This window comes from Nomascus leucogenys, chromosome 2, assembly GCF_006542625.1.
Source record: "Nomascus leucogenys isolate Asia chromosome 2, Asia_NLE_v1, whole genome shotgun sequence".
NCBI classification, from domain to species: Eukaryota; Metazoa; Chordata; class Mammalia; order Primates; family Hylobatidae; genus Nomascus; species Nomascus leucogenys.
The window spans coordinates 24,270,817-24,294,981 of NC_044382.1; the positions used below are offsets into that span (position 1 = coordinate 24,270,817).

At 48.2% G+C, this 24,165-nt stretch overlaps 1 protein-coding gene and 1 pseudogene across 1 annotated transcript; one reads left to right on the plus strand and one right to left on the minus strand.

Annotated features, from left to right (window-relative positions):
* Window positions 1–1,167: 1,167 nt before the first annotated feature.
* LOC100583667 lies at window positions 1,168–11,310 on the minus strand (annotated as a pseudogene).
* Window positions 11,311–17,994: 6,684 nt separating this feature from the next.
* Window positions 17,995–21,262, plus strand: HAND1 (heart and neural crest derivatives expressed 1). Its single transcript, XM_003276567.2, has 2 exons — window positions 17,995–18,790; window positions 20,331–21,262. The coding sequence occupies exons 1-2, from the start codon at window positions 18,248–18,250 to the stop codon at window positions 20,433–20,435; spliced, it is 648 nt and encodes a 215-aa protein (XP_003276615.1). The 5' UTR covers window positions 17,995–18,247; the 3' UTR covers window positions 20,436–21,262.
* The last annotated feature ends 2,903 nt before the right edge of the window (window positions 21,263–24,165 follow it).

Sequence of the window (24,165 nt, forward strand, 5' to 3'; positions counted from 1 at the left end):
AAAATCCAGTGAAGAACCAGAGTATTTGGTTCTCATGTCTGTTTAATGAAGGGAATAGGTTTTGTAATCTATCATTTTAGAAATTATATAACTGACTAATATGGTTTAATTAACATTAGTAACATCTCATTACCACTGACTGCTGAAAGTTCTGAAAAGGGTTTTGTTTTGTTAAAATGCACATTTGAGGGAGATTCACTCCCCTGTCTTATGAGTAAAAAAAAAGACTTCACTAGGTGACCTAAATGAAACTTAGTGGAGAAAAGTTGCCATGTTTGGACAGAGATAAATGATATTCACGTTTTATGGTTTTAATATACTAGTACATTCTAGAATGTAAAAGGATTAATTTAAACTCTACAATTTACATCAATACTTTGAATATGTAAATTTTTTATGAGAGACTGTATTACATTTTGCTTAAATTAGAACAAAGTAAAGAGAAAGGGCAAGAAAGCAACATTGCTGATCTCTCTAGTATGAAAGATTTGGAGGGAGTGTGGCAATCTATATAAAAATGAAAAAATGTAATTGTGTTCATCATATTTAAAAATAGAATATATGGCCGGGCACGGCGGCTCATGTCTGTAATCCCAGCACTTTGGGAGGCCAAGGTGGGTGGATCACCTGAGGTCAGGAGTTCGAGACCAGCCTGACCAACATGGAGAAACACCATCTTTACTAAAAATACAAAATTAGCCAGGCTTGTTGGCACATGCCTGTAATCCCAGCTATGCGGGAGGCTGAGGCAGGAGAATAGCTTGAACTTGGGAGGCGGAGGCTGTGGTAAGCTGAGATAGTGCCACTGCGCTCCAGCCTGGGCTCCGTCTCAAAAAAAGAATATACTAGAGAACTGTAATATAAAAGTACTCTGTTAATGTAAAAAATAAAGCAAGTGTAATTCTTTTAGAATATAAAATTTGAGCATTCCCTGCTGAGCAGTTCCCAAATTAAGTACAAGGAATGTTTATTCATTTTCTGCCATATACTGTATGTAACAGGGAATACCTTGCTAAAACGATAAATACTTAGGATATAGTGGTAATGGCTTTCACATTTTTATAACATAACTCACTACACGCCATTCTTGTAGCTGCCCACTCTTAGAAACTTTGTTGCCTAATATTGAGGAAGTGGCTTTAATTTCTTCCATTTGGCAGTGTATGTCTATAGTGGAGCATGAAATTGGCTATGCATTGCTATTGCCTGCTGATAGCATTGCTACTGGCTCTTCTACAGTGGCAAATTGTTCTCTTTTCCATGAAGCTACTGAGAAAATCACTTATTTCCATTTTTCCCTCCACGAAGTCTTACGCAATATTATCAGGTTCTTCCCCAGCTTCATATGCAGCTACTTTCAATCTTGCCTGTAGGGCACTTGCACTACAGCTCTCACTAAGTTCACGCTGCCTTTGCATCTTCTTTTCGAAAGCAGACTTCATTTGTTTAAGTAATTCATACTTATCTAAAACAGTTTGCCTTTTGGCTCCCAAGCTGGGCTCCAAAAGGAGATTTTTTTCTTGCTAGTTCCTCAATACTTTTTACTAAGTCATCTTTGTCAGTAATAATTTGTTTTAGTCGAGACAAAGTCAGAAACTGTTCTAGTAATACCTCCTCTTGTTCATTCATATCTGTGAGTCGTGACACACTTAGTTCTGAGAGTTCTGGAAATGCATCAGAGACATCTGGCATCTTGTAACCAAAACCATTTTGGCTTGTCAATATTGAAGCATCTGTTGTGGAAATGGGTAATGGCAGATTTGAAAGGATGCCAAATGAGGGAGCGACGGGCTTGGCTGTGGTATGACTTGTTGAAGAAGAAACAGTGTTAGCAACAGATAAAGAAGTGATACTCCTCTTTGCTTCTTCTGGGGGATATGGAGGAAGAAATGGAAAAGCTTGAGAAGCATAAGGAGGCATCCCACTTGGGTTACTATATAGGTAAGGAAATACTGTTGCAGTAGGAGCTAAAACTGGAGGATTCTTCCAAAACTCATCCAACACACTCTGAATAATTTTTCCAAGATTTGAGCGCATTGTAAAATTGTTTGCTAATGGAGAAGTAACATACACTCCTTGTTTATCCATTAAGTGATGTCGTATTGGTGGAAAAACACTGATCACTGGTTTTTCCTGAGGAAATTGTGGAGGAAGCAGTATATGTTAATTGTCAGGTTGTTTATGGTGAATGGCAAGCTGTATTCCACATCTTTCTGTATTTTAGCTATACCGGAGTGTGAGTTCCGGAGGGACTCGATCGCGTTGCTTCTGCTGCTGGAGGCTGGTAAGGCCACCGGGAACCCAGCTGCGGAGGAGGAGGCGCTCTTTGTCAGGTCCTCGGGCCGAGGCTCTGGAAGGCTCTGGCCTGCTTCTCCCAGCGGCTCGGCCCAGCGGCTCTCCTGCGACAGAGGACCGGGCTGGGACGTCCGTGGCCCAAGGGCTGGGGACCGCGTGTTCTCTAAGCCAGCCCTGCCTGCGCTTCCCGGGTTCTGGGGGACATGTTATGAACGGCGGGCAGCTGGAGAGGGGAACTTGCTGCCCAGAACAGGCAGTCCCACCTTCACCGCCCAGACGCCCAAGCCGGCCAGTCAGGCAGCCTGATCGCCCAGCGCTCCACCACCCGTGACGCTGTCTCTAAAAGGACTCTTTTAAAAAAGCATGGGTACGATGTCATTATCACACCTTTGGAAAACCTAACAATAATCAATAATTATCAAATAGCCACGTAATATGAAGTAAATAATATTCATTGACACCCCCACCCCTGAAAAAAAAAAGCCGGCCACTCATTGCTAAGTGAGAAAAGGACAACAGAATAGACTCTGACCCCATTTTGGCAACATACACATCCTAATGGTAACAGTTATTTGGGGTTAGAAAGATTATGGATGGTTTCTTCTTTCTCAAGTTCTCACATTACTTTTTTTTTTTTTTTTTTTTTAATTTTTTTGATATAGAGTCTTACTCTGCCACCCAGGCTGGAGTGCAGTGGTACGGTCGCAGTTCACTTGCAGACTCAACCTCCTGGGCTCAAGCAATCCTTTCACCTCAGCCTCCCAAGTACCTGGGACTACAAGGGCACACCACCACATCCAGCTTTTTTTTTTTTTTTAAATTATTATTATTATTTGTAAAGATGAGGCCTCCCTATGTTGCCCAGGCTGGTCTCCAACTCCTGGGCCCATGCCATTCTCCTGCCTCGGCTTCACAAAGTGCTAGGATTACAGACATGAGCCACCAGCCCCAGCCCATATTGCTTTTTGAATTAAAAAAATAATACAAAGGGAAGAATAAGATGGTAGACTTCTTTTTCAAAGTCAAAATCTTCTGATTTAGGATCTAAGTATTAAAGGTTTATCCTGTCCCATCTTGAAATGAAGAAGACACAACCACCCAGAGAAGTTAAGGGTTTTGGCCACAATCACCGAGTGGGGGGAGGTTGTGAAGGAGAGAGGGGTATCCTGCTGGCTTCCCAGACTCTTGGAGGAAACAGAGACACAGGTCCTGGGACACCTCTCAAGCTCTGGTCCCTGTTGTCCCACTACCTTCACCCTCTTACCTTCCCATCTTTATCAAGCCTCACACGTTTGGGGCACTTTGTTGCTGGAGTTGACAGACCAAACGAAACAGAGGGGGAGGCAGATAACCAGAGCCCTTTCTTGCCACACCTAGTCCTGTTGGCTTGTCAGGTCTGGAGGAGAAGGCATCTTGTTTCCCCAACACATTCCAGAGTCATGTCCCCCTGGCTGCCTGGCCTCCAGGCCAGGTCCCGCCAGCCCCCAGGACTTTCATGGTTGAGACAAAAAAGGAATGAAAGACTTGACATTGTTACACTCCTCTCTCCCAGTCCCAGTCCCAGTTTTGCTGTGTGCCCTTGGGCAAATCCCTCTCCTCTCTGGGACTGTGTTTCTGCACCTGGACAGGGAAGTGGCTGGGATGGATAATTTCTGAGACATTCACCCTCCTTCCCCACCCAATTCTGATTTCATTCAGAGTTTCTAAATCTATCGGATACAGGAAGGAGATCCACCACACTTCTAGATGTCAGCTCAGAATCTCATGGCTTGGCGGGGCGCGGTGACTAACCCCTGTAATCCCAGCACTTTGGGAGGCCGAGGTGGGCGGATCACGAGGCCACCAGATCGAGACCATCCTGGCTAACACAGTGAAACCCTGTCTCTACTGAAAATACAAGAAATTAGCTGGGCGTGGTGGCGGGCACTTGTAGTCCCAGCTACTCAGGAGGCTGAGGCAGGAGAATGGTGTGAACCCGGGAGGCAGAGCTTGCAGTGAGCCAAGATCGCGCCACTGCACTCCAGCCTGGGTGACAGAGCACGACTCCATCTCAAAAAAAAAAAAAAACAACAACAAAAAAAGAATTTCATGGCTCATGCCTGTAATCCCAGCACTTTGGGAGATCAGGAGGTCAGGAGTTCGAGACCAGCCTGGCTAACATGGCGAAAACCCGTCTCTACTGAAAAAACAAAAATAGCCAAGTGTGGTGGCAGGTGCCTGTAATTCCAGCTACTCGGAAGCCTGAGGCAGGAGAATCGCTTGAACCTGGGAGGTGGGGGTTGCAGTGAGCCGAGATTGGGCCATTGCACTTCAGCCTGGGCAACAGAGAGAGACTTCATCTCAAAACAAAAACAAAAACAAAAACAAAAAACAAACAAAAAATAAACTACTCATGGCTGCCTTTGGCCATGGTGTGAAGGCCAGTCACAACTTTTCTGATGGAAGGGACAGGAGGTGGACATTTTACTTCAAGAGCCGGTACACTCACCACCCTCACACACACTTGAAATAAAAGTTTCATGCAATAACACACCCTTTCTTCATAAGATACAGTTTGATAATTTTTATTTTTTTTTAGTTTCTGATTGCAATCCATTAAGATGTTTTCACAGCCCACAAAAACAGCCATCACTTGCACTTTGAAGAACACCAATTTATGCAGCTATGCCCCAATTTCCTTTTTTTTTTTTTTTGAGACGGAGTCTCGCTCTGTCGCCCAGGCTGGAGTGCAGTGGCGTAATCTTGGCTCACTGCAAGCTCCGCCTGCCGGGTTCATGCCATTCTCCTGCCTCAGCCTCTCCGAGTAGCTGGGACTACAGGCGCCCGCCACCACGCCCGGCTAATTTTTTTTGCATTTTTAGTAGAGACGGGGTTTCACCGTGGTCTCGATCTCCTGACCTCATGATCTGCCCGCCTCAGCCTCCCAAAGTGCTGGGATTACAAGCATGAGCCACGGCGCCCGGCCGCCCCAATTTCTTAGCAAGGTAGTACCAGCCCAGACAAATACAAGTAAATATATATATATTATGTGTGTGTGATAAATACAAGTAAATATATATATTATATGGGTGTGTGTGTGCATGTGTATGTGTAAATTATTTTCCCCAGATTTTGTATTAACTGTCTTGGCTTCTGAAACTTGAATGTGCATATGAGTCCCTTGGAATGTTTTTAAAATACAGATTCTGATTCAGTAGGTGTGAGATGGGGCCAAGATTCTGCATCTTTGACTAGTCGCCTAGGTGAAGCATCTCAGACATTCATTTCATTGGTCTAACTGTTCTCACCGATGAAACCATTTTTTCTCGTGTCTTTCCTTCTTTTCTCTCTCCCTCTTTTTCCATCCTTCTATAACTGTGTTTGGAGACTCAATGGGTTCAAGTTGCAGCTCTGTCCCCTACCAGCTGGGGAAGCTTGAACAAGTTATTTAAATTCTCTGTGCCTCAGTTACTTTACCTGCAAAATGGGGGTAATAACTGCACTTTCTCCTGAAGTACTTTTGAGAATTGAATGAGATGATCCCTGTAAATTACTTAATGCATTCATTCAACAAACATTTATTGAACATTTATTACCAAATAAATGCTGTCGTTGTCAGCACTTATTTCCTTGTCCTAGGCACTTTTCCTCATTGACTGTCTCCTTTCAAAGGAGTTATATTTTAAGTCGTATATTTAGAGTACAAATTTATTTTTTAATTATAGAAATTATCATCATAAAAAGCAAAATACAATATGGCAATAAGTTTGGAAAATGTAGGAAAGACAAAAATATTATCCATAATGCTGCCACCCTAATATGACAACAATTGCTTTGGGTATCTTCTTTCTTTCCTATGCATATTTTGACAGAGCTATAACAGCCCAGTGTGTTGAATTTTGTGTCCTGCTCTTTTACTTAACATTAGATCATATTCATTTTCTCCCAACAAGTTCACTCTAAAAATACACATGGGAATAGGTGCAAAGTATGATTTATGGAATCCAAGACTGGATGCAAACCTCAAATCATCCCAAAAAACTTGGCTGAGGTCTGACTCCGTGCAGTGTTAGCACTGGCAGTAGGCACATGACTTAGGACCTTACAGATGACTTAGGTTCGCACAAACCCATAAAACATTGGGTCCCTGGGGCGTAACATGGGTCATGTAATGAGGGCGCACAAAGCTGAGAAAAGAAAGCATGGCCTTCCTTATGAAGGAGGCAGCAAGGAACTTAACTAAAGTGGAGAATCTGTTTTGGTTCCATTTTGCTAATTTGGGTGAGACTTTCTTTTTTTTTTTTTTAATTCCCAAAGCTGATAATTGAAAAAAAATCAGCTGGTCAAAAGTAAATCATCGTAGAATTAGCTTGGCAAACATAATTGTGCTCAATGTAAAATGGTCTCCTGGATTGCTTCCTTGCACAGAAAAGGGACATAAAAGAAAAATCTGGTGACATCTGAATAAGGTCTAAAGTTTAGTTTAATAGTAATGTGTTAATGTTAGTATCTTAGTTACGATAAACATAACTTGTTTGTGTAAGAAGGTGACCTTAGGAGAAACTGAAGGGTGAAGTTTATACAGGAACTCTCTGTATTATCTTTACAACTCTTCTGTATAGAATTATTGCAAAATAAAAAGTTTATTGGAAATGTATGGATTTGATGTAAATTATATCTCAATAAAGCCATTACCAAAAAATGTATTTACAATGATTAAACAGTGAGTATGTGTATTAAACATCTATTATGTCCCATCTCTCCTCCTAAAAGATTATTCCTTCCACATCTTCCTAAGCACCCACCGAGTGGCAGGGTTGTATTATATGATTGACACCTGGGTGACCATGTTGCCAGTAGCATCTCCCCAGAATTGTTTGTACCAAGCAAGTTACCATTCATTCATTTACTCAACAAACATTTATTGAATGATTTCTTTGCGCAAGTACTGTGCTGGTGCTGGGTATACATCAGTGAATAGAATAGATTCAGCTCCTCTCTTTATGGGATTTATAACCTTACTGTGACAAGTCAAATTAGATGTAACCTGATGAGCATCTGATGCTACTATTAAAACTGAAAAACATGAGCTCATGGAGCTCATGTAACAGAGAGATGTTTTTTCTTTTTTTGAGACGGAGCCTTACTCTGTCACGTGTATCATAGCTCACTGCAGCCTTGACCTCCTGGGCTCAAGCTGTCCTCTTACCTCAGCCTCTCAAAGTGCTGGGATCACAGGCGTGAGCCACCGTGCTAGCTGCAGAAATAATTCTTAGGATACAGTGTTTGTGGTGAAGGAATGAAACAGAGCACTTTTTTTGGGTGGTGGGTTCATATTCTTCCTTAATTATTATTGCTATTTATAATAACATATTTACGATAAATTATTGTGAATAAATACAATAAATAATAATACAATATAATAAATAATTGTTATTGGCCAGGTGCCATGGCTCACGCCTGTAATCCCAGCACTTTGGGAAGCTGAGGCAGGGGGATCACCCGAGGTCAGGAGTTAGAGACCAGCCTGGCCAACATGACAAAACCCTGTCTCTACTAAAAATACAAATACTAGCTGGGCGTGGTGGTGCACGCCTGTAATCCCAGCTACTTGGGAGGCTGAGACAGGAGAATTGCTTGAACCCAGGAGGCAGAGGTTGCCGTGAGCCAAGATCACGCCACTGTACTCCAGCCTGGGCGACCGAGCAAGACTCCATCTCTAAAAAAAAAAAGTTATGTATTATAATTAATTATTGTTGTGATATTGTTGGATAATTTAAAATATTTTTAGCATTTTAATTACCCCCACTTTATACACACACACACACACACACACCCCTTTAATTGTAGTGGTTGAAAGCAAGGACTTTAAAGTCAGGGAGACTTGGGTTTGAATCATGTTTCTCCAATGTCTTAGTTGAGGAAACTTGAGCATTAACTCTATATCTGTAAAATGGGGGTAAAAGTGTTGCTGTGATGATGAAATGAGAAATGTGTGTAAAGTGTACCACACATAGGAAGACCTTAACCAGTGATCATTTTTTAGTGCCCTGTGAGGCAGGGTGGGATGGTGGGGAGTGGTCTGCTTCAAGGTTTTGGGAAAGAATTACACATTTGTGAACTGAAAAACCCAACTATTCAGTTTCTGGTTCTGTGCAATTTTGCTGGAGACTGAAAAAACTAACTCAGACTGTTCTGTTTGGTACAAGGTGGGGACTGCCCCACTCAGTTCCAGCCCATGCTGATAGCTGGGCTGCCTCGGGCAAGGACAATCCTAAACTATTATCAGATAGAGCAGGCAGAAAGCTGTCAGATCAAGTGACAAGACATAGAGAAAAAACATATACATGTTTGAATGTCAGGAGTCCAAATGACAAATATATCTGAGTTTGTGCAATTATATATTTTTTCTTAGAGCAGAGAATGAAAAATAGAGTATTAGGGTTGATGGCGACTTTAGAGGTCATCTAATCTCAGTGTCACTTAACAATTGTTTCTTTCATCAAATACTTTTGTAGGCCCTACTACGTGCCAGATAGGTGCCGGGTGGTAGAGAGGACAGTGAAGATAGAGCTGCTCCTTCTAAGAATCCCTAGGCTTTGGCAGAGAAAACTGGAAAACTACAGCCCAGAGAATGTAAATAGCTTGTAAAGATCAAGGAAATGTTTATTTCCTTCCTAAGTTTCTCTATATTTTCTGATTTTACCACAATAGACATGTATCATATTTAACTATATATGTATATTAACTTGGATAGAATCCCACAGCTAACAAGGAAAAGAATTTTCTTTGGTAAATAGATCACTCTTGAGGAGCTACTATATCTATATAAATCGCATTCTCAGAGGCATGATTCCTGCATCAGAATCTGCTATCGAGCTTTCCTGAAAATGCAGATCTCATGCTCACTCCTCACCTACGAGGGTTCCCTGCATTTGAAACGTGTTCCCCAAAGGGACTGTGACACCCACTAAAGTTGGAGAACTAGCACCTATTAGGCTAATGGCAAAGAAAGCAGCAACGATTTAAAACTGGCCCCAGAAATTTAAATTAATGAACGAAGTTAATGAAAACAAACACATTTATCTTTTATTAGAATAAAGCCAACTCCTACCTTTTTTCTCTCTGGTGCCACAGCTAATTGCATTCATTATGTGTTTTTAACAGGTGCTATAAATCAGTGTGCCCATGAGAGAGGAGAGCACTGAGAGCCTGGGGAGAGTAGTGAGGGGGAGGGAGCATTCTCCATCTCACAAAATGAAATGCAATACAAGTGGCATATTTCCGTGAAGCAAGCAGCCCAGAGCTCTTGTGGCTGTGCACTTCTCCCCTCCCGCTTGCTTTCCAGGCCCCTCTCCCAGCCTCCCCGCTTGCTGTGGGTTGCATAACAGTCTTTTCCGGGCCCTACAAATCACAGCCCTGTCCTAATTCTTGAGCAGGCGCCCTTTACACTGCCCAGCCCCACAGCCCTCAGCATTTTGTAACCTCTCTTTTTTCCAGGTTATCATCATCTGTCAGATCTGAAGTTAAACAACAAAAAACATGTCAGTTGAATGGCTGGGAGAGACACTTGGCTGTTTATGAGAAATATTCCATTACAACCTGATGCAAAAAGTTAGGATGCATCTGCCAGCACCCAGGCTCCATAGATCTCCTCCAGGCTCAGAGAGGGTCTCTTCGGCAAGCAAGCTGATTAGTGTGTGGTTCCAACCAATGTTTATCCTCTCTGGCTGTGTGGCAAACGCCCTTGGAAAAACCTGGATCCATTGATGCCTGGTCGACTGGTACATTCAGATTCATTCAATTAGAATACCCAGTTTGAGACATAATGCTTTTTGGCGAGCTCCATAGACTGATAGGTTTTTATACACATGCACAGAAAGATTTGATTTCCTCTGTGGAATTTATGGCAGGGGAGAAGAGGTAATTACATTAATTTCTGGTCTGGTTTCTAGGGCTTTCCTTTCTGTTCTCTCTTCTCCTGCCACCTTTTTTTTTTTTAAATGGACCTTTTTGGGACCTTGCTTATATGGATGAAAATGAATTTAATAACTGCCAACAGTTGGTTTGAGTTTGAGGCTGGGTTCCACTGTGACTTCTTGTTCTTTGAGCCATGCTCTGGGTGAGTTTTAGGAAGCTAATGAGGACAATCTTGTATCCTCTGGTGTGTGTGGGTGAGGTGTGAGGGGTGTCCATGTGGCTAGGGAGCAATGTTCACACTGGGAAGAGGTGCTCAAACCCAGGCTTTCTGGAAGGGAACTTGCTCTAATAGTTGATAATGAAATGAAAACCAAAGTGTGCTCCTGTTTCTTCAGTCACCATTCATGACTCGCCACGTTTTTTCCCCCTAATTTCTGTTTTTTCTGTCTTTCACTTCTCTTTACACCTCTCCCTTCCAGGGCAAAATTCAGCTGCAGCGTGGAAATCGTAAGGCAGAAAGAGGCTGAAATCCAGAAAGGTGCTGGTAAGATTGACCATGGTAATGAAGAGGATCAGCAGAGTTTACCGTGTTTGCAGTGTTCTTACTCCACTCCCGTCTCCTTTTCCATGCCAAGGCTCTTCTATCCATCCTTGACTTTTTAACGAAGGACTTCCCTCATTAAACTGTAGAGACAAAGGAGACTCCTGAGGGATTTAGAAATTCAATGGAAACAGCAAAAAACAAAACAAAAAAACAAAACAAAAACAAAAACAAAAAACAAAAAAACCCCCAAAAAACTCTCAGAGCACTTAACTTCTCTCCCAAAGGACCAGAGAGCCTGCCAATTCCCCAACAATGCCAGAGCTAAGCATTTTCCCAGCGTCAACATTAAATCCCTTTTTTGTTTTTCTCTTTTAAAGTGTGTTTACAATTGACCATTATGGGAAAGATGATGGATGTGGCCTGGCCCCGTTTAAAATAATAAGGCTAATAATGATACAGTTGTTTCGTGCATACGGACTCTTTCTGAAAGCCTGTGAGCAGAAGGAAAGGGTTGAGGAGCCCAGTGTTTTCACCTTAAGTGTATCCAGCCGCCGATCATCCCCACGACCCATTGCTAGCTATAACGCTTACACTCCGGCAGACTTCAGAACTTCTTGGCTCCCGCATGTTCTTTTGGAGAAAAGAGCACAGAAGTTTTGAATGAATCTCCAAACCCTGTCCCTGAGAGAGCAGGGCTTAGATGGACAAGCCTGGAGTGGACAGCTTGCATTGTGTCCCATGGGGACTCTGCCAGGGAAGCGCATGATCCTTAAGACAGAGATATTGGCTCAGTCCTATATTCCGGGAGAAAGTAGACTCAATGTTTGCTCATGAAGTGTCCCTGCGTCCAGCTCTGCTGGTCGTGTCCCTGGCGAAGACTCCCCACCTATGCAGCCAGCAGCATCTGTCCTTGGATACACCATCCCGGCTCTAGCCTTTCCCCAATAATCAGCTGGCTTTCGCTGGAGGAGGATCCAGGAGATAGGTAAAGTGGGTTGATTCAGTCCTCGCTGTGGAATTCAGATTAGACTTGGAAAGGAAAAAATTCTCCTGACCAGGGATGCGACAGTCAGGCAGTGAGAATGACCTTCGTGACACTGAGCCGAGATAAGCCTCTTGGCATGAAACAGCTCGGCAGGCAATGATCAGTGGGCTAGGGATCGGCTACAAGTGGCCCAACCTGACCCGGGGAGCAACCGAGCACCAGGAAACTAACCAGCATGTGAGGAACAAAAAAAATCTCCCAATATGCCGAAAACAGCCTGGTGCACAGCAAAACTTCGTTAACAGGCGGCGTGGAGCTGATTGCTGTGAAGCTGACCAGAATGAAATTGCCCCGAAAGCAACGGGACAGGGTAAAAGAAACCGGAGTAAAATCCACCTGCCTGCTAGTGTGCAACTAATCACTGCGAGGGATGGGAGAAGGGAGGGTCTCGGAGGGCCGCAGGGTGGACCGGGAGGAGACGGGACTCCTGGTGTTCCGGAGAACCTGACCGAGCTGCTTCGGGGATGGGGGAGGGGGGTGTCCAGTGCCTTTTGATTTACAGTCGCTGCGCCCCAAGCGATCCCATAAATTTGGGGGCCGTTTTCACCAAAACCGTGAGTTAACGATTTTTCAAATAAATACATTTTCCAATCAGACCGGGTTCTGTTTAGGTTGAACGCGTCCCGAAGCAGACATCTCTCTGTGCGGAAAATACACAGAGGAGGAAACGGAGCCGGGACGAAGCTCAGACGACATAAAAACTTATGTAAACACATTGTCATTTACGGGCTTCGGAAGAGAAAGAGAATGGGGGGAGGAAGACAGAAAAAGTGGGGGGAAACACATACATGTTTAATTCTCCCTTGAATCCTCAGGTCCCAGAGCCCAGAGGGAGGTTAGAAAATGTAATATTCTTTTTCCATAAGCTTGATTTATGTTACTCATTGGACAATAGGCAGCAGCAGGTTTACCTTAAATAGATTTTGTATTTTTGAGGCCTGTTACAGACCTGAGAATGGGCACAAATGACCCCCCCACACACATACACACAGCCACACACATATATGCACAGGCACTCTCTCTTAGTTTTTCTTTAAGAAAGAGCCTGAAGGAGATAAACCAAAATGAATTATTTTAGCAGGGGAGGGTCTTCGATTTCTATCTGTGTGCCCTTGGTCAAGTCTCTCCCCATCCTCTGGGCCTGTGTTTTGCCAGTAATCAGGGGCTACCGTTGCGCAGAAAAGCATTGACACATAATTCTGTGCACAATGGCAAGAACCTCCTAGGCAAAAGGTAAGGAAGGTCACTTCCTGCTTGGACCCTCTCTGGCCTGACCATCCTCGTCTCAGGAAAGAAGGTAATAAGGGGACACAGAGGCTGCTGTTCACCCCAGGTCCCCTCTGGAGATCTGGGCTCTAGCCGCGCGTCTGCCACTCATTGGCTGCGTGCCCTTAGGAAAGTTCCTTCCCCTCTCTGGGCTCGTTTCCCGTCTGCAAACAGAACCCTGGAGCTCCCAGGAGCAATCTACTCCGTGCCTATCTCTTCCCTGCCCCGACTGTCCTCCCAACCCTGGGAGCAGGCTGGGCCAGATTGGAAAGTCCTAGGTCCTCTTCAGATATGGCAGAGAAAAGTTTAAGGGATTTGCGCGCTCAAGCTGCGGGGTAAATGGTCCGCGGGCTGATTTATGGCGCGTTACTGCGCGACGCGATTCCCCAAGACAGCGAGAATATTTTACACCGCGCTAATATAAACAGGCGGCCGGCCGGGTCCTTTTTATGGAGTTCCTGTAATTACCCGAGCCCTGACAGGTCCTTGATTTACTGCCCTATTTAGATAAGGGGTCCGGTGCGGGGATTGCCAGTGGCGTCAAGGTCACGGGACTGTGGCGGGAGAAGGTTTTGCGGTAGGCGCCGCGGCCTGGGCTTCCAGAGGCCTGCCAGTCCGGGGGGCGCGGATAGGGGTGAGGGTAGGAGAGGGGCTAGGGCAAGAGCGAGACCCCACCACTGCAGAACGTCCAGGCTTGAGGGACCTTCGCATTGCTCGGGTACAGCTGTCCTACCGTTATGGATGGGGGAACTGAGTCCCGTAGGTGGCAAGACTGCACCCCCCACCAAGTCATTTAGGGAGGGACATGGGGGTGGAGGGTGGAATCTGGAACTGGAATTCGTGTCTCTGGCAACATAATTCCTACACCTGGCGATGTCTCTTTATCTCCAGCCTTATGATGGCTGGGTTGTGTAGGATCAGTAGGGAACAGGAAGGACCCTAAGGCAGTCAGAAGCAGCTAGGTCAGGTCAGAACAGAGCCCTGCAGGGAGGATTCAATGTCCTGGTCCTTCTCCCCGTCCAGAGCTTTGTAGCCATGTGGCGGCATGTAATTCCATTTCCGCCCCTATGAAATTAATATTCCTAAAAACAGAGCCACAATTTATCCAGGTTTACTGTCACTGTGCTAAGAGCCTCGCCTTGTGCTTACTCTTACGCCAGCCCTCCACAGAGGTTATTATTGTCCTCCAATTTACAGAAGAGAAAATTGAGGTGTAGAAGCTTCACACAGGGAGGAATGATGTGCACAGTTTTAACTCAGATGGGCCCGATTCCATAGCAAGGCAGAATGTGTTTTACGTGCGTAAGCCCTCTACTTTGTAAAACAGGGTGAAGAAGAGTTCCTGCCGGGTCTCATCACTACAACTGGGGGAAGAACGGAGAAGCCTGCATTTGAAAATACTAAGAAGGCCAATCCCCCTGAAGGCACTCTTTAGGTGAGCAAGGTGCGTTAAGAGGAGGCTGCAGGGGCAGTGTGGGCTAGGACTCTGAGAGTGCTAGTCCTTGGTCTGTTGAGGTAGGCTAGAGGAAAGCGGAGTCCTTCTGTAGGGATCCCTGAGCTGAGCGCTAAGTCCCAGGAGGAACAAGGGCAGAGTCCCTGCAATAGTGAGAAGCTGGGAATTCCAGAATTCCAGACTATCAATCCTATTCCCTTCTTCTGCCAATGGGGAAACTGAGGCTTGGAACTGGAAAGGAACAAAGAGGTGCTAGATGGGGAAAGCCAGAACTCTTGCCTGTCACATCTCTTGCCTGCCAGCCTAAAGCAATTTTAGCCGAAATCCTAGGTCTCAGACCTCCTCCTACAATATAGCGTGGGGCAGAGATAGAGAACAATCTTACAAGGTCCCCACCATCCCGGGAGTTCTGCTGCTCTCCACGGACTAGAGTAAAGCATTTTGGGGTCTCTGAGAAGGCAGTCTAGAGCCTAGCTGTACTGCAGTCTCCCCCGAGGTCATCCTGCTGGGGGCTGCCCAGCGCCAAGCCTCAGGAGGTCCCTTAGGGCTGAGTTTCTGGTGGGGGCGCTGCTTGAAAAATGACACTGAATCCCTTCTCTAGGTTGGGGAGCAGTGCTTTCCACGTCACTGGCAGCTGGAGACACCCTGCTCTTTAAGACCCATGGGGGGCTGCCGGGTAGTCTCGGGGCCCTCAAGGGGTGTCATAGGACTGGGACTCCTCACCCAGTACTGATAATGCATTCCCCCTCACGCTAACCAGGCCAGATAAATGGGGGATGTATACAATCTTGAGTGATCTGTGTAATATCATGAAAGCAACTAGGATTCATATGCGCAGGCGCGTGGGCCACACATTTCTATGTGTGTTATGTGTGAGCATATGAGAACCTTTATTTGTGAGCACCTGTGCATATGTAGTAGAAATTGTGACTGTGTACTTGTGCACTGAAGGCTTAGTGGTGACACTGAGAATATACAAAATGTATGATGGGATTTTGGAAGTTTGTGTTGTGAATACAATTGTGGAGAATCTTAGGAAGATACAAGCTGGTTTTAATTGTGACAATGAGATTATGTGTGAAACCCTGCATTTGTGTGGTATTCAGAATTTATGTGTTTCTACAATATGACTTCGGTCTCTGTGCATGCCTGAGTGGAGGATTGGGAGCGGCTCCTAGGTGTAACACATCTGAAGCGTGATGAGTATGTACCCTGTGGGTGACAGAGAGACAATGTGTAAAATCCTAGGAATGCACGAATGCTGTGTGTACCGTGGCTGTGCGTATTACTGTGAGGATACACATACTTTTGGGCGTCTTATGAAGATACGGGCTTTTGTGTACGGCGGCAAGGTTTTGTGAGCCCTTGTGCATGTACCTGTGTATGTGTAATCTGAGGGCCTAGTGTGCCGCTATGAGACGCACTGTTGCAGATTGTACTTGGATTAGGACAGAGACTGGGCGTGTGTTGAGGATTGTGTGTTGAGGTCCTTCTCTCCACAGCGTAATTACTCTCTACCTGCGCTCTTTCTAGAATGCCTCCAGGCCAGGGAGGCTTGGGACCCCGCAGAGCCGCCGCAGCAGCGGGCGCCCAGCGCTCCCTCCCCGCGTGCCTCCGGCTCCGCGCTCTGCCCTACCCCAACGCTGCTGGCGCCAGGCGCAGGGGAGAGCTGGGGGTTTCCAGCCGGCCTCGGGCAGGAACCAGGACCTCCCTGCACCCCCGCCCCATACACCTCCAGGGCCCACAGCCCTGCCGAGCTCCCACAGGTGGAACTAGCAGGCTCAGGCGTTTGTCCCCTTCACTCCTGTATGTAACCCCCCACCCTTCATTTACTCTCTTGACCGGGAGTGGAATTCCACTCATCCACGCCCTACCGGACCTTGAGAAAATCGCTCTTCCTCTCTGGGCTTCACGTTCTATATCTGCGCAAGGAGAGAATGGGCCTTTCTCCCTCTGCCTTTGGACTAGTAACTATGATAGGCACATAGCAGGCATCAATAAATAATTGTTGAATGGGTGAATGATTTGCTTTCTAAAAAGAGCACTCACATTCACTTCTCCTTTTCCCCTCCCCTCGACTTTGCTTTGAAGAGAGGCACACTCCCTCTACCACACCGAGGGAGGGGCGTTGAGCTGAGAAAGGTTGAGAGAATGAGGGACCCAGGTAGGTGGACATCAGCCCAGAAAGGAACCACAGCGGGAGGTAAGACCGAGAGTCCCCAGCTTGAAGCGTCACCACCCCGGGATTCCCAGATTCCAACGCGAGCCTGGGGAAAGCCCCCGGTGGAGAGAGTCCGGCTGGCAGGGAATGGCCCTACCCCCGAGGTGAAATCTCGGAGGGTCGTGCAGCCAAGTCGTGCCTCTGCGCGGATGCGTGAGAGATGCCGGACGTCGCGTTTGCCGGTGCGAGCCTCGCGGATGCTGTGCAGTCTTGGTCCCCTCTGCGTGTGTCTACCGCCGAATGCCAGTGTCTCGCGGTCTGAGCTCCGGGGCCGGTGTCTTTAAAGAATCAAAGATTCTTAAGGAGTGATGATCTGGGTAGAGCGGCCCGACGTAGCCGCGCTCCCAGGTCTCGGTGCGAATCCTGCGGACAGACCAGAGGAGACCTGCTGGCCAGATGCCCCGGGCCCAAGGCGGACGCCAGACTGTCTCTGCGCCAGCCAGGCTGGCCTTCGGAATGGATCAGGGACCCGGGAGGCCGGAGTGGATCTCAGGCCCTCAAGCCGGGAACAAACCCTTCGATGCCTGTGGGCCTGGAGTCCGCCTCCTCCTTTCCGCCCCACCCCTACCCCTGCCTCCGAAAGGTTTCTTCGCTGGTCAGTAGCTGCGTGCCCGTCTGCCTGAGGCTGGGTCAGAATTGGCGGGCTGGTAACGACCCCGTGCACAAGCGGCTCCCAGTCTCTCCAGAAAGGGCCGATGACTAAGGGGTGGGGGTGGGGGTGGAGGGCTGGAAGGTGTTAGGGAAGAACGTTAGGGGCCTATCCTGCCTTCAGCAGCGCCCTCTGGTCTTCTAGCTCTGACGCCGAGCACAGCAGTTGGAGCTCGGGACTGGGAACTGCTGGAATTCCTATTTACACTTCTAGACAGTCTAGAAACAAGAAGCTTTCTTTCCCTGAGCCTCAGTTTCCTTATCTGTAAAATCAAAAGGGGGGCTCTAGGTGTAGGCCTTCTTTTCGCTTGGTGATTCTAGATTCCTTTCCTTGGATCCGTGGGGAGGGGGTGGCAGCAACAGTCCAGGGCGTTGGCAGTCCTGTGCCTCAAGTACTTAGTCCCCGTGCCCGCCCCCTCAACACCCCCAGCCGCCCGCCCCCCTAAGCGCGCCGAGCCGGGAGCTGAGTGGGAGGGGCAGAGGCGGGGCCGGTTCCGGGTCCCTGCTGGCGGACTAGAGTGGCGCAGGCTGAGCGTAAAACCTGGGATAGCCACTCCCCCTTTTCCTTATCCCCGCCCCCCTGCCATTGGCTCCCGGGAGAGGTTGACATCAAAGCCGCGGTCTTATATAAGCCAGATCTGCAGGGGAGTCCGCAGAAGGGTTAAACAGGTCTTTGGGCATCGGCGTCCTCGCCCGCGGCAGAAACCGGCAAGAAGACAGAGGGCTGCGCGTCTCATTTTCAGCCTTGCCCGGACTCTCCCAAAGCCGGCTCCCAGTAGTGCGCGGCTCCAGAGCCCACAGGTGGCCCCGGCAGTCTCTGGGGCGCATGGAGCGGCGTTAATAGGGCTGGCGGCGCAGGCCAGTAGCCGCTCCAACATGAACCTTGTGGGCAGCTACGCACACCATCACCACCATCACCACCCGCACCCTGCACACCCCATGCTCCACGAATCCTTCCTCTTCGGTCCGGCCTCGCGCTGTCATCAGGAAAGGCCCTATTTCCAGAGCTGGCTGCTGAGCCCGGCTGACGCTGCCCCGGACTTCCCTGCGGGCGGGCCACCGCCCGCGGCCGCTGCAGCCGCCGCCGCCTACGGTCCTGACGCCAGGCCTGGGCAGAGCCCCGGGCGGCTGGAGGCGCTTGGCGGCCGTCTTGGCCGGCGGAAAGGCTCAGGACCCAAGAAGGAGCGGAGACGCACGGAGAGCATTAACAGCGCATTCGCGGAGCTGCGCGAGTGTATCCCCAACGTGCCGGCCGACACCAAGCTCTCCAAGATCAAGACTCTGCGCCTGGCCACCAGCTACATCGCCTACCTGATGGACGTGCTGGCCAAGGATGCACAGTCTGGCGATCCCGAGGCCTTCAAGGCTGAACTCAAGAAGGCGGATGGCGGCCGTGAGAGCAAGCGGAAAAGGGAGCTGGTGAGTCCTGGGGCTTGCACGCTCCCGCCAAGGGTGCAGGCGCGGTGAGCACCGTCAGGCCATGCAGGCAGTCGAAGGAGGCTGTGTTGTCGTGTGTCCGATTTGGAAAGGTTGTGAAGAGTTCTGAGATGGTTGGTCACAGCGTGCGATCCTGTGCATGGAGGGAGGCAGATTCGTCATAGAATTCATTTGTAATACGGGAGAGTGTTTGTAATACTGAGTGAATAATCTGTTTGGAGCCTCGGATCCTCCAAAAATGCACACACCACAGATTTTGCTTCCAATTTGGAGAAGTCCCGATTCATTCCTGGGCTCTCCTGGAAGCCAGGTTAAGAATATGTGTTAGAGTTCTTTACTCTGAGTTTGAATTTATGTGCCCAGGCTCGGTTCCTGTTTTCAAAGGGCCTTTGCTGGACCGGCTAGTTTACTTCCATCATTGTACAAATAGAGAAACTGAGGGCCCAGAGTGGGTCCGGGCAGAAAGAGCACCTATCTGAGGATTCCAGAGTGGAGCTGAAATAAAACAGATCGGGTCTTCTACTCAGTCCAGGGCGAATTCCACTCCCCATGGACTGGTTCTGAGGACGACTTCAGTGGCTTTGCATGTAAATAAGAGCCACTTCTTTTAGCTTTGGAGAGCGCAGTCTCGTCTTGGCCTTCTTGATCCTCTCCAGTTAGGGTGACACTTCCTGGCATTCCGTCCGGCTGTCCGGGGCTGGGGGCTTCTGAGAGCTGGATTTTCAGGCTGGCCAATCTGTTTCTCTAGGTTGGGGCGCTCAAGGCCGTAGCGGAGTGGAGCCAGCTGAAGCGCCCCACCTGGTTTTATCTAACCTGCAGGGGCCTGTGGTAAACTGATGAAAGCTCATCCGGGGACGGGGGAAAGACAGATAGGCATCGAGTCTTTAAACGGCTGCCCCGGACTGGGGATGGTGCAGGCCGGGCGGCGCCTCGAAAGAAGTTGTTATTGGGCGGATCCCGGCCCCCACGCGTCGCCGCCTCCTTCAAGTAGCACCGCTTGGTTCGTGCTGAAAGAGCGGGAAGGAGGACGCTAGGCCAGCCCGACTGCCCGCTCTTTTGCCTCCGTATCTGAGGCTCCCAGCTCCGGCTTAGGGGGCCCCAAGCCTGCATCCAAGCCCTGATGTTTAAACCAGGTTGGGAGGCTGGCGGAAATGTGTGGGGGGCAGCGAGAGAGAGAGAACCGTGAATTTCCACCCCTCCCTTCCAATACCCTGCGATCTCCCTTAGGTGTCCTAAAGCCAAACCAACGCGCGTCAGTTTCACCAGACGCAGAACATTTTCCTTACCAAACCTCCCGAAGCTGCCCAGCCCATCCCGGGTCCCAGGAACTCCGCGCATAAAGGCAAATTTACGAGCCTGTTTGCCTATTTCGCAAACAGAAATCCGTCACTTATTTAAAGACTCCCAGTTACTACTCCCGACACCTTCCCCTCCTCCCCATCTTACCCCATGCCGGGCGATCGGAGCAGAAAAATTAAAACCTGTCTCTCCCGCCTCTTTTCTTGTGTGTGTCCTTTGGCAGCAGCAGCACGAAGGTTTTCCTCCTGCCCTGGGCCCAGGCGAGAAGAGGATTAAAGGACGCACCGGCTGGCCGCAGCAAGTCTGGGCGCTGGAGTTAAACCAGTGAGCCTAGGCCCGCGCCGAGAACCTGGCCAGGCCAGCCACTCCTGAAGCCCCGGGAGGAGAGGAAGGCAGAGGCGAACGCCAGGCTCTGGGCTCCGGCGGCTGGTGCTACGCATCCCGCAGAGCTTCCGCTGAGCGCCGGCAGGTCGTCGGCTGCAACCACACACTTGGATCGCACGTGCAATGTCCTTTGAATTTTTTTAATACATTAAGAGAAAGAGAAATATATATATATCCACCCCCCGCCCGAGGGCGGCCCTTGGCGACACCATGCAAGAAGGAGGGACTGTCGTACCCAAGGGCGCAAAGACGCACTCTTCCACCCTTTTGGAGCGAATTTAGAACCTCAGCCGTATCCCCATTTCCCTATCTGGCTCTTTCTTTCTTGTCCCTCCAAATGATCCGCCCCGACGCCGTCTTCTCTAATTAAAATGCAATAAGGAATAAATTCTTTTCTGCCTGAGAAAGAGAACCAGACGCAGGAAGATGAAAGACTGCCCTTTGTTCTTCGAATCGTGGTGGTTTTATTTTATTTTTCTTTTTGTCGCTGCACTTCCTGTTTAGTTCCAAGGGAAACACTTTCTCTCTTTCTCTGTCTCTCTCTTTTCTTCCTTCTTTTCCTTCCTTTTTGTTTCTATCTAAATAAAAGCTTTCCCTGTGTTGGAAAGTTTTTATGTATTTAAACTACCTACCATGCCTATTGTGCTCAGGTGTTTGTCCATCCTGCCATCCCCAACCCTTTTCTACCTCAAGTCTGTGTGACCACTCACAGCCCCCCTCCCTTCGTCAAAGCAGTGTCTATGCTCTTGATTAATAAAACATTTTCTGAAAACATCTGAAGCCTGTGTCATGTCTCAGCCGGGGTCCCTCACCGACTTTCATGGTTTCTACTAGGTGGAAATCCTTCTGTTCCTGCTCCTCTTTTTTTGATAAATACAAAACCAAACTTGAAATCAAGGGAAGCGGGCAGATAAAGAATGTATTTCAAGAACAAAGAGCAAAGTTCTCTTTAGACTAGAACGGGAGGTGGGGATAACTTATGGGAACGAGGAAGAACAAAAACGGAAACGAATTAGTCTCAGAGAGCCTGGGCTAGGGTTTTTGTGCGTGAGTATTCGTGCTTGTCTGGAAGTCAGTATGCCCACTGGTGTCTGCAAAGAGTGGTTTTGTCGGGTTACTGGGAGGGAAGGGGGCCTAGCACACAGATGAATCCTATCACTGGGACAGGGTAGCTCAGGAGAGGGGGTGTTGGCCGGGAATATGTTCATGTATGTGAAATTCTCAACATATAGATATACGTGTGGCAGTGCAGCAACTCATACGGAGCCTGAGGCTGTGCAGGGGCCAACAAGGGTCTACTTAGTACAGCTCCAAGCACACAGTAAGGACTTGACAAGTCACAGCAGCTATTATTATTTTATACCTGAGTAAAATAAGCTTGTGAGTGCTTATATGTTAAATTGAGGTATTTAGGTTTCTCTTTGTGAGAGCATATGGATTTGTGCAAAGGGATGGGGTGTATGTGTGTAGGCGTGCTCACTCGGGCACTTGTGCAGGAGGGCCAGTCTTTGTGTTCTCACATGCGCACCCATGACTAGGTGTGGTGGGTATAAATTCGGTGCATTTGCCAAGGGTCTTGGATGTGTATTGGGCTAAACTCGGGCGGGCAAACGCAGTGGTTTATACTTCCAGAAATAATAATGTACGAATACTTTGGTTGCGTGCAACTGTGTGCTAGGCACTGCGCTAAGCACGTCTGTGTCTCCCAACAGCTCCCATGGTTGCCCCAGGGAGCGCACGCTCTGCAGCGCCTGCGGGTCTGCGGCGCTCACTGCAAAGGAGGAGGGGAGACCCGTGCGGCTCTCTTGGAACTTTCGCTCTGCGCACCTAGAGCCTGAGCGCTCGGCTTGGGAACAAGAAAGGAGACCTCAGGCAGCTCTGGGGCAGGGCCTCGCGGGGCACCAGGCGTGCCCCAGGCGCCTTGTCCCAGCGTCGGGGTGAATATGGGACCCCATTAGTCTTGGCTGTAAACACCGTAGCAGGGCTGAGAGGCCACGCGGGCCTTCCTGGACGCGAAGGAGTTAATAAAAGGTGTTTTATGGGCGCTAGGAAACAGTGGGGGAGGTGTGAGCTTCTCTCTCTACTCTCGCCCCCCTACTTTTTTCTTTTTTCCCTCTCGCCACCCGCCGCCAGATCAAACAGGCCCGCGATTTAACTAGGGCAACACTTGGCGGTAATGAGCCCGTCCGACGCACCCCTTCCTCGGCCTCAGTACTCGGCCCGAGGCCCCAGGGCCCTTGGGGAGGAGCAGAGAGAAAAATCAAAGTTTCTTTCTTTTTGTTTTGTTTTTCTTTTCTTTACCTTCTTTCTTTCCGTTTCTTTCTGGGAGTCCGTTTAGAAATTCCGGCGCGCATGGAGAAACAGACTCGGGGAGCGAGCTGATCTAAGCCCCACAGCACGGAGGGAAGCTTATCTAGATTCGAACCCAGGACTCCAACTTCGCTCACACACAAACCTCTGGCTATACACAGGTCCCAGCTCCCAGGACTATTTTTAGCACCGTGAAGTATCCTAGGCACGGGAAGAATGTGCACCCTGGTCTAGCTTTCTTATAGCCGGGGAAAGAAGAGGGGGCGCTGAGGGGGACCCGCCAGCGGCCGCCAAAGCCAAGTCTGGCATAACCAGGCCTCTTCAGAAAACCCAATCCTGCTGGCCCCAAACCTTCTTTGGGAAGAGGGCCTTGCAGCCCTAAACTCAGAAACGTCCAGTCCCTGAACCCGGGAGCGGAGACGGATCCGGCGCCCATTGAGATGGTCACTGGATAGTCCCCCACTCTCCCCACTCCTGACTCCAGCGGCCTCCCACTCCCACGCCATATCCCCAGCTCCCACCGCACAGCTGGAAAAGCCGAGCCCAGAGAACGGCTCGGAGCTGCCCCAGGTTTCACAAACCATTCTGTGCTGAGGGTCTGCAGACTAGGGGTCCAACCCTTCTCGCTGCCACCCTGGCTCTACAGGCTCCCACCCCTCCTTAGCCCTCCCTTCTTTGAAAACATCTTTAGAGCCTGACATTTACTTTCTTCTCTGCCCAGGTTTCAACGAGGTTTGTCAGACACCTCAAATCAGCTGTGGCAGAAGCAGGGTCATTATTTATTATTTTTGAATTAATCTTTTTTTAAAAATGGGAAAAATGGAATGGTTACCAACTTAAAAGTAAATTCCAGGAGTTTACTGCAAGGAAATATTGATGTTACAAAACGTTAACTATAGGACTATTCTATTAAAGAGTGAAACACGGGAAAGAACCTGATATCCTATAATTACAGAACTGGCTCAATAAAGCCATCAGTACAGTTGGTTACTACTCAGCCATTAGAAAAAATGTGGGAATTGACATGGAAATTGTTCACGATATATTAAGTGAGAAAACGTCCTCCCACATTACACCAAACACTGTCCATTGTGACCCTTTTCATGTAAAAATAAATAAATATTATTCCTGGAGAAAAATTGGAAGAATATACATCAAAACTTTCACACCTTTACCTCTGACTTGTGGGAATAAGGGTAATTTTGACTTTTCCTCTTGCTTAGCCGTATTTTTCCTGAATGTCTTATAATGAATAAGTATTACTTTTGCAATAAAAATTAAGCTGCAATTTCCTTCCAATTTCTTCTGTTGCCAGCATACTTTCAATACACCATTTATTTAACATACATTTATTGTCTGCCCAC